Source organism: Trachymyrmex septentrionalis, unplaced genomic scaffold, assembly GCF_001594115.1.
Source record: "Trachymyrmex septentrionalis isolate Tsep2-gDNA-1 unplaced genomic scaffold, Tsep1.0 scaffold2, whole genome shotgun sequence".
Classification (NCBI taxonomy): domain Eukaryota; kingdom Metazoa; phylum Arthropoda; class Insecta; order Hymenoptera; family Formicidae; genus Trachymyrmex; species Trachymyrmex septentrionalis.
In genome coordinates, this window is record NW_017305179.1 from 2005238 (window position 1) to 2015525 (window position 10288).

At 43.0% G+C, this 10288-nt stretch overlaps 3 protein-coding genes across 3 annotated transcripts in view; 1 reads left to right on the top strand and 2 right to left on the bottom strand.

Annotated features, from left to right (window-relative positions):
• Positions 1–575: 575 nt before the first annotated feature.
• LOC108747417 (cuticle protein 70, isoforms A and B-like) lies at positions 576–1245 on the bottom strand. The gene has a single exon (XM_018484845.1). It carries the CDS (start codon positions 1175–1177, stop codon positions 845–847), a length of 333 nt encoding a protein of 110 aa, XP_018340347.1. The 5' UTR covers positions 1178–1245; the 3' UTR covers positions 576–844.
• A 2526-nt stretch (positions 1246–3771) lies between these two features.
• On the top strand, positions 3772–4436 carry LOC108747418 (cuticle protein 16.5-like). The gene has a single exon (XM_018484846.1). The coding sequence runs from the start codon at positions 3855–3857 to the stop codon at positions 4134–4136; it is 282 nt and encodes a 93-aa protein (XP_018340348.1). The 5' UTR covers positions 3772–3854; the 3' UTR covers positions 4137–4436.
• A 4193-nt stretch (positions 4437–8629) lies between these two features.
• Positions 8630–10288, bottom strand: part of LOC108747414 (cuticle protein 64-like) — a 2750-nt gene continuing 1091 nt past the window's right edge. The window contains exons 2-3 of the mRNA XM_018484843.1: positions 9445–9633; positions 8630–9059 (exon numbers count right to left, since the gene is read on the bottom strand). Coding sequence (XP_018340345.1) covers positions 8778–9059; positions 9445–9633 — 471 coding nt within the window. The 3' untranslated portion in view covers positions 8630–8777. The remainder of the gene's footprint in view (positions 9060–9444; positions 9634–10288) is intronic.

The window sequence follows — 10288 nt, forward strand, 5'->3', positions numbered from 1 at the left end:
CCGAAACTCAAACAACCGTTGATCGCCAAGTCGGTAAACAGTTTTCATCGAGTCGTTCCAAAACCTATTTTGCGAAAAGCCTCACGTAAACGGATAGGTAGGACGCAACGTAGGTGGACGTACTCCATGCGGGCGTGGCGTTGTGTGCTGAAATAAAAGAAATTATAAGAACGAGATCACCCCGTGATCACGACGCTCCGTTGTTTGCCGATCGTCCGTGCGAGACGGAAACTCGGATTCTCCGAGAGACTGTGCGAGGAAAAATCTGCGATCCCCGATAAGCTCCCCAGTGGTACGTGATACGGAGGAATTAGTTCTTTAGGTACGGCGCCGTGAGAACGCAATGAGGTAGAATTCGATAACCGCTCGCAGTTCGACGATAACATGTGACATCCTTCGACGAGACTATTCTAAGAATCTAACGAGAAGCAAAGAAGAATTCGAGGAGAGATTAGGAGGTAATGTCCGAAATATAAAGATAAGTTTCGAAATAGCGCGATACGTTGTAGCTGAGAGATTCTCTAACAAGTCAAAGGTTGGGTCAATAAGGACTAATAAACACATGGAGCACATTGATTTAAAGGCAGAAATGGCAACTTTATTGATTAATCGTAGCGATCGGTGTCGCTCGACCGTGTCAGGACAGGCTGAGTCAGTACAAGTTTAGTCAAAGTGCCTGGGTTGATCGATAATCTGGTCGATTCGGTCGGTCGTTCCGATGAATCGTCACGCGTCCAATTGGATGACGAAGGACGCCTTCATTGTCGGAGGCTTGTGGGAGATTGTCTTGAGAGAAAGAAGATGGGCGAAAGAGAGATGGTTAATTGTAGTCGGCGGTTCTCCCTTAATGAAGGGCGACGACGGGGTGATGGGCGGCGTAAGCGAGCGGTGCGGCGTGGGCGACGGCGACGGCGGGGGCGGCAGCGACGACCGGTGCGGCGGCGACGACTGGGCCAGTCTTCAAGATCGGCGCGGTGTAGGCGAGCGGAGCGGTGGCCACTAGCGGGCTCTTCACAGACACCTTGTAGGTGTTGGCGTAGCTGGTGGCGATCGGGAGGGTATGGGCGACCGCCACCGGAGCCGCGACTACCGGCGCCGCGTGGAGGGTGGGCGACAAGTAGCCGGGTGCAGCCGCGACGCAGGCCACCAGGGCGAAGAGAGCGACGATCTTGTACATGGTGATTGAAGTTTGAGGTGTTGCTTCGTACTTCGGCGGAGCACTGAAGAGCGAATGATGCCTGAACACGGCGACTAGGACCCCTTATATTCGTCGGGGCTGACCTCTCCCACCTCTCCCACGGAGACCACCCGGTCCCGGCCACAGGTTCCTGTTGCCGCCTTCCTCACGTCGCTCGGTACGCCGCCGTTGCGCCGTTTTTTTTTTCCCCTTTTCTTTTTTCTCTCTTTTTTTTTTGTTTTTTGTTTCGCTGACCACTTGTTGGAGGAGCACTGCCAAGGAGACTGCCTCTGATCGTTCGTGGCCTCAACGCCAGACCGCCCTTCACCGCTTCGCATCTCGCAGATTTCGCTGGTATCCTCACGTGACGTAGCCTCGATGGTGGCGCAGTTGTCCATCATCGTTTTGTTTCTTCGAGAAGGACGCGGGAAATACTCGAAAGGGCGACCGTGATCGTTGGTGGCCTTATCTCCGGCCAGCTTCTTTCTCTTTGTTTGCGAATACATGATGCCTGGATGGAGAGGTTCAATGACATAGCCTCGACTATCGATCATCAAACTCTCGACGGTATAGCAGTATCCGGAACAATCATACGTAATTATCGAGCGATTTATTGCGTGTACATATTAGCTTTCGTACCGGCCGACAGGCCCAAAATACGAGTTGTTCGAATTGCCTCGGGCAATAATGGCGTTTGGAAACAGCTTGTCACTTCCTCGATTAATTCTTGACGTACGGAGACGTGACAATAATAGCCGCTTAATTGATAACGTCGACTGTGGAAACATACAGATAATTGTATTATTAAACTTCGCTTTCATGTCGTTGCAAGTCATTTTACATCTGAGATGCATCTCGTTAATAATATTTAAAACAATTAAAGTAGCCGTGACAGCCGTTAGACCGACGTGGTCTCAGTTAAAATCGTTAACCCGTTCATGTAAAGGACGCTTCCAGGTTGTTTGCCCTGACTTTGGTCGTTTAGAAGGCAATGCTTCTCTTCCTCTTTGTACTTTACCCCATTTTAATGCTTATGAATTACAACGATTTACGAGCCGGGTCGCCTTGCTCGCGGGTTTCTCTCTCGGCGGTTTTGTTCCACGAAACACGCATACGTTGTTCTAACAAACTTATATGCACAACAACTTGTATGCATAACTTTTTTTTTCTCAAAGTTTTTTTGGTCTAAAACTCGTTCATCTAAAAAGTTTTTTTTTTTTTTATAAACTTCCAACTTCTCTGGGTCTGCAATGATTTAAGAACAATCTGCGAAAGATTAACTTTTTTCCTCGATTAAATAATTGAGAAAATAATTGAGAGGATTAAATGATTGGGAGAAAAGAGTTTTTTTCTCTAAAAAAAAAGAAAAGTAACTTTTTAATTTATTTGTTACTTAAATATATATTTCTATTAAGTTTACACACAGATTAATCTTTCTCTCGCAAAAATATTCGCTTTCTAAATTATTCTTTAGTAATTTCCTGAAAAAATTTTTCTCTGAAAAATTTATTATCTCTACATCTCTTTTCTTTCGACTTCTTCTTCTATATTTATACCTGACTTAACAATAAATGATCGAATTAATGATCGAATAACGCGGAGATCGAAGGATAGTCACGCCCATGTACGTTGCGCTGTCCGAAACTGATGGGTGGTGGGAAACCAGAATCGGTAGCGGGAGGCATTGTGACACGAGTCGCGAAAGTAGATGCTCGACTTACACAATTTCGCACGACGCATTTCGCATACAACGTGTCGTATGAGCAAACGTAAGCATGTGTCCGCTGCGTATCCTTATCTCCGTTCCTTGCGCAATCATGCATCAACAATGACAATGCGTGACAGCTCGCACTGACGAAAATCGCAACGATTTCGGTGACAACCGGTTAGACGTAACGTCGACTACCGACCGTACCTTGCTTTTCTACGCAACGGAGTGCATGCGTGTGTGGAATAAAATATGCGTTATTTTACGCAAGATGCAATCGTCATCCTCGTTTCGTACATTCGTCGTTAATTGACAGATTACAAACGAATATCGCTGTAGCACGTTAAAATTTCACGGATCGCTTTTCCGCGACTAAAATTTATAATGCATTTATTTACATTAAATACTTGTACATACGATATACAAGTATTTAATATATTATTAAATTGATGAATTGATAATTGTGGCATAGCGCATATTCGTTTCTGACGTTATGTAATTATTTACGTGCGGTAGACCAATTGTTACAATTATCCATTTTACATTTGGTAGGTTATTTTCCCCCAGAAAAGAGGGGAATTGGTATACATTGTATATACCGACTGTAATATCGTTACACTATAACAATATGATGCGAGCGTTTAATTTATCCAACATTCAAATATCGTCGTTTGGCACGTCCTGTTCGCGTCCGGTTCCCCTCGCCCCCCCGTTTTACCCTCCCGAAGCGATCCAAATCTCTAGTACTGCGAAATCTTACTACCGAATCCGGAAGACCTTGGCGGGCGCTTCTAGATCACAAGGACGGGAGTCTGTATAGAAAACCAGTTCTGTTCTTCGCGTTAAGAGGGGTTCGGTCCTATAAAAAAGTGTCGCGGAACAGATTTCGGTATCAGAATCGAGTGGTAAGAACTCGGGTAATCTTCGCAAGAGAGAGTCTTTCAGCGACTACCTCCGCTTCGTGTCGTCATGTACAAGTGCGCCGCTCTTCTCGCCCTGCTCGTCGCCTGCGTCGCCGCGGCGCCCGCACCCGGCTACCTGGCGTCCGCGCCCGCTGTCGCGTACTCGGCGCATCCCGCGCCCATCGTCCACGGCGTCCACGCGGCTGCTCCGCTCGCTTACGCCGCTCATGCAGCTCCGATCACCTACGCCGCTCACGCGGCACCGCTGGCCTACTCCGCTCCGCTCGCGTACACCGCGCACAACGCGCACCTCGCCTACGCCGCACCTGCTGTCAGCTACATCCATTAGTTCCGAGGAGGTGGGCCATGATGTAAGAACGTACAGGTCTTCTCGTATCACTGCGCATAGTGGCGATAGCAATATACTGGGAACAACGACACACCCCCAAATCATATTTGGATCCTCCAAATTCATACTGCGCATCTTCGGGACCGATACACCTTGTCTTCTTACATCGTGAGATGAACCTGCAGGACTTGTAGAACACGACGAGGCCCAATCTTTTTATTTCCCGAGCGACAATTGTTGTCTGGATATCTTTTTTTCTCGACAGAGAGAGAGAGAGAGAGAGAGAGAGAGAGAGAGAGAGAGAGGAGAATGATACATATATAATTTTTATTGTACTCAATATACATGCAGGGATAAAAATAAATTGATATTTCATTTAATTGTCGCTTGTTTTTACTGTGCGATGTCCGTGCGTGGTACACCGCCGATCCTGCCGCGGATAACAGCGGACGTTGACACGTTTGAAATGAGATATATATTTCGTAGAGCAGAAAGTAATCCTCTTCGAGTACTTAGGCTTCAAAGAGAATATTTTAATGACGGCTTGCGCGTCGAACGCGCAAAGCTAAATGCGTTCGTAAATAAATCAGGAGGCCTCTCGGCCGTTTTACGTAAATTAATATCGTCATTCGGCAGACCGCCGCCAATCCAACGGCGAGTGAATCTAAAGTTTTTCGGAATATTTTTGGTATCCTTCGCGTAAAGCGATTTGTTTGTCATGTATCCTTTTCCGATGTGTACCTATTATCATTAGGCGGCTACAATTTTGAATGGGCAAGAAAATATTCGCACATCCAATTTTTCTCGGTATATACAGGCTGTTAGTTAAGTATGTCGCCATACTCAACAGAGCGATTCTTAGGTTTATTTCAAGTAAAAAAAGTCCATATAAACATGTGTCCTAAACGGCTTAGTTTCCGAAATACAGATGAATGTTTGCAAATGTTTGACGAAACGGTAAATTACATGGACTTTTTTGGTATATTCTCACAGAAGAGACAAAGAGTGCTTTGTTTGATATATCAGTATAAATACAACGCAATTTAACAGAGACACTTTGCAAAAGTGTAATATTATTCCAGGAGAGAGGCAAAGAGTATGCAGATACTTTTATCCGTCGTATCGCGTTTCCAAATACACTCAGCTAGATATTTGGTCGAAAATAAATTTAGTAAATAGATATTTATGCGTTCCCTCGTGAAAAGATAGTTTACGCTCGTAAATTACGCATATCGAATTCGCGAGGTCGGCCGGGCCGCGACGTACCGGCGTAGAAAGTCGCGACCTTCCCGAGTTATGCGAATCGCATAACTTTGCTATACGCAACAACGCCCATCATTCATAGGGACGTCGCTCAAAGTCGCTCGCTTTGCGATCCCAAAATAAACCCGGCCACGGCACTTTATTATTACGCAACGTCGACAGCGCGCGCTCTTATTACAAGCCGTATACAAACTATGACCGACATACTAATTGACAGCGCGTCCATATTCACGCTCACGCGATGGGATTGATATGGCTACGCGATGTTACGATGTTGCGTTTATACTCGCTTTACAATAGGAGACGCGCGAGGCATTAATTATAACGTACTGATGCAGTGTTGATGGAAAGATTGCGCTTGAACGTTGCAATAGACAACTACGACCTCTCGACAAGCAAATTTAGCGCCAGCGCATGTTTTAAAATGCATTTGAAATACTGGACAGAGAACCATGTGATGTCTAAAAGTTATTCATTTATTTATTGTTATATATGTACTATGTCTTCTTCATTGCAAAAACATAACCGAGAAGCATCTCGGATTTTATCTCGCCCTTCTTTAATTATCCTCCACCGTTAGAGCTTTGCTGTCAAAAGAGCAGTGGTTAATCAATTCTTTGAGTTAAATAACGTTTTATTATTTTTAACTTTTACGTATATACGTAAAACGTAAATCAATTTATTTCTGTTAGTTTTAAAGTAAATAACATGCAACATGTTAACGTACACAAATAACATACACTTGGTAATCGATAAACTTCGTTTGAGTTAAATTGAATATATTTTCTTGAGATAAATTGTTTAACTCCATTGATTTTTAGTTAAATTAACGATGTATTGAATAAGAAAACTAGGAAGCAGTGACGACCTAGAAAAATAATTGGAGCAACTAAAATTGGGTATATAAATTGACATTTAAATTTAATAATCTCGTATTATTCGCAATAATGTTTTTATTTGATTCGCGCGTATTTGCAGCAATTGCAGTCGTTTAATTAAGATTGATTAGTAAGGTATAAATAAGGAAGTACCGCGGACTTCCGGCCGGCTTCATCACCGCCGACTCCGGAAAATGGAGCACGGCCGCAATCGCGCATACGCTTGATTTTTCCACGATCGCTACGGGTGGAAATCCATTTTCGTTTTCCGGAGCGTTTCACCTTGAACGGACAACGTTGTTCGCATGATACGCGTGCATTTCTTGAGTTCTCTCGCCGACGCACGAAAACGAGTCGTGCATGGGCATGGGCGGAGTCCGTGAGGCGACGACCCTGCTCCAATAAATCTGGAGCACGATTGCGTGCTACGATAAGTAAGAAAGTAAATAAATGAATGACCGACTGTCTACGGTCCGAACTCGTAATATTTTGCCAATTTCGCCACTCGTACTCTCGCGAGCATGACGAAGAATAAACGAAATGCGCAGGCAGCGCACGTCGATTAATGTACAAGCTGCGCACGCAACTCACAATCACAGTGCCCTTTTTACAGTGTACATTCTCCGAGTAACTTCCATTAAGTCCATTTTCCACTCTGGAGAATATTAAAGTGTTAACAGTTTTCGAATAATCAGCGTGTAAAGAAACGGAAACGTTTCTCGCAAATTGAGCGCCGAGGGGATAACAACAAAATCACGTTTTTCGATTAATTTTAAGTGGATTTCACTCCGACGGAATTTTAATTCAAGATTCAAGGTTCAAGTTATGAAAAAAAAAAAAAAAAAAACGTGTAATGTTAAAAAGGCAAACACGTGTGTAAATTTAACATAAAAAATGATTGACAGAGCGTTTCAGTGATTCTGGGACGCTCGGTATTCGTGACATGCAAATTAAATTCATGTGAAACGGGAACGCATATAATTTACCGAATATCTTCTTTATCAATCTACCTTGGACAGAACTGTTGACTTTAAAGAAATAGAATAGCTTTGCAAACAGGTTGCGTGTGTATCTACATTATGCATCAATTTAATTAATCGTCAGCTTGCTTTCATTAAGACTGAGAATGTTATCTTTGACACATTGAAACATGATAACGTTTTTTCGTCAACAACAATTGAAATAAACTGACGATTATCTTAATCAAGCGTCTAATTCAACTTATAAGATTACCGATTTCGAGCTCTTGATAGATACGATTTTGATATTACTTGCTATATTAACTTGGCTGTATTAATTTTACCAACCTGCACAAATTTAGAGGGCCACTTAAGAAATCTTTAGCAATCTACCGTATTGAGTAATAAGGCGCTTATCAAAACGTGCGATCAAATATTGAGGAGATAAGACTTACGCGACTTTAACGAAGCGAGTACATGTATTACATAAAGCGCGCGTTATTATATAAAATCGAGAAATTGAAGTTACGCTAAAGTAAAAGGACCAAAACGGTCTGATCGGTCTGATAAACAAAGTTTGCGGGTGCCTCGCCTTAGCCTTGATCTACTCTTAAACCTCGCTTCTTCATTGCGCTCGTACACCTCCACGCTGCTCAACACCTCCTTCTCACCTTGCGCAACGCTCTTACGCTCTGCTGGATGCACGAATGGATGGATGGATGGTCTAAGATTGAATGTATAAAAGCCTTTAACAACCGCGTCCCCGGTCAGACGTGACGGATCTTTGCGGGTGTAAGATACGCGATATGGATCCCGTTACCGATCAGCGATGGTACGTCTCGAGAGAGGCCAGTGGAACGAGCTGTTGAAATCGCAGCAACCGCGAAATCGAAAATTAATAACGATAAGATAATACGTAACGTCGAAGAATTTTTTAGCATGTACGCATAATACCAAAGCTGATTTGAATAATTGGCCAGATGACGTAGAAATGTTTGAAAGGCATGTTATTCCGAAATATTCCTTTTCAAGAGTTCTTTACGCAACTAAAGCTACAACAGCACATAAGAAAAGCAGTAAGACGTAAGTCATAGCAAATCTAAAACGTCGATTCGCTTACTGCTCAAGTTTTTTCGTGCGTCACAGTCTTAAGGGATATAATCCAAAAGATCAAGACCCATTTCTACCAATGTAGGTTAACTTTCATCTTGGATTAATTTGCTCCATCTTTTTCTAATTCTTAAAACTAAAAGAAGACAAGAGAGTAAATTGAAGTTAATCATTGTTGAGAAATGGACGTAGGAAGATCTCTCAGGATATATCTTTGCTCTTTAAGTACTTTCAGAATTCGCTGTTGAATACGCTGTTGAATACATAAGAAATAGAGACGACGTAAAGTATGAAAATATATATTATGAACATCAAGTACAAAGCCGATGACAATGTTTTTGGCAGTACGTAGCTAGGCTGCGTCTCCAGCCATTTACAATCAAACTTGTCGAAGAAGGCGTTTATTCCTCGAGACTTTGCTTCGATCCCACTCAATGGTAGTATCCACCGTATCCATAACCATGACCGTAGCCGAGTCCGTAACCGTAATTACCGAGACCATATCCACCACCGTATCCATGACCGTATCCACCATATCCGAGACCGCTGTGAAGGTAGGTGACCGATGGCGGAATCGTGTATCCATAGTGGCCATAGCTTACTGATGGCGCAGAATAAGTTGGAGCGTAGGCTACCTTCGTGATAGGCGCGGCGTACGCCACTTTTGTGACGGCAGGTGCAATGTACTTAGTGATAGGCGGAGCTACCGCGACCTGAAGACAGAAAAACGAGAAAGGGAATTACATCTCTCGTCTGTTATTTTGTTTCACATAGCCGTATATAAATTAAAATTTCGTTAAAAATTTTAATACTCCCTTCAAATGTGCTCGGTAATTATTCCGTCTTTTTTAAAAACCCCCCCCCGCCCCTCGTTCCGAGAGCGTTATTTTAACCGAAATAATAATGCAAAACCTTACTTCTACTGAATTCATTTTACACGAGTGCTCGTTTATGGATTACAACGAGCGAAACCGGAATTTTCCTGCGGTTGCCCCGGCCATACGAAGCTGCGATACGGTAGGTAACCAGTGATAATCCTTCCCTTCGCGTGTCGTAGGGTTTAGTTACATGCCGAACCATTTGAGTCGCTTACTTTACCTTGTACGTATTGGCGTAGCTGGTCGCAACTGGAGCGTGCACGTATGGTGAGATCGACGCTACTCCATGACCTAAGCCATAGCCGCCATAGCCACCATAGCCGTAACCGCCGTAGCCGTAAAGTCCTCCATATCCGGAGTATAGGCCGTCGGCCGATGCGTAGGCGACAGTGGCGAGAAGAAGAACGATCTGCGGTAAAATGTGAACACGTGTCAAGAATGTTTATGTATAAATTGCAACGGAATTTGAAACGCGAGACTCGATATAAAACTTAATACATCGTGCGAGGTATCGTTCGCGGATCATCAAGATCGCAACTAAATTCGAACGTGATCCATCTGCAGGAAACAGAAATTCATTGAAATAATATCAAATATATTTGTTAAAATACGTCCCGCAGAACGAAGTTCTCCGAGAAACATTTTAGGGGACACCCTTAGGACATCCCCATGGAGAATTATGTTGAGTAGGGTAAGCTTTCACAGTCGAATAGTAGAATTAATATAGAATGTGGAAGATATTTAATCTATCTTTAGGAATAAAAATTGCGCGTCAAATACACACGATTTCATCATTTTCTCTCAAGTTTCGATCTTCGAAATTTACAAAAACTTAGGAAATATATACAAAGAGAATAGGTTCGCTCAATTTAAAAATGGATACAGGTTTGAAAATAATTTTGTTGGATCAACACAATATAATTAATGCTGCAGAAAGTTTTAACATTCTAATCAGTTTGAAAATCCTATATAAATATTTTGATAGTTCTCAAACCAAATTATCTTCATCTGTATGTTAACTAATTAAATCTTTAGATATTTCAGCAAAAACCGTGTAAACGCAG

Excerpts from the sequence above, each read along its gene's own strand:
- LOC108747417 (XM_018484845.1), bottom strand. The coding sequence starts at position 1,177 with ATGTACAAGATCGTCGCTCTCTTCGCCCTGGTGGCCTGCGTCGCGGCT.
- LOC108747418 (XM_018484846.1), top strand. The coding sequence starts at position 3,855 with ATGTACAAGTGCGCCGCTCTTCTCGCCCTGCTCGTCGCCTGCGTCGCC.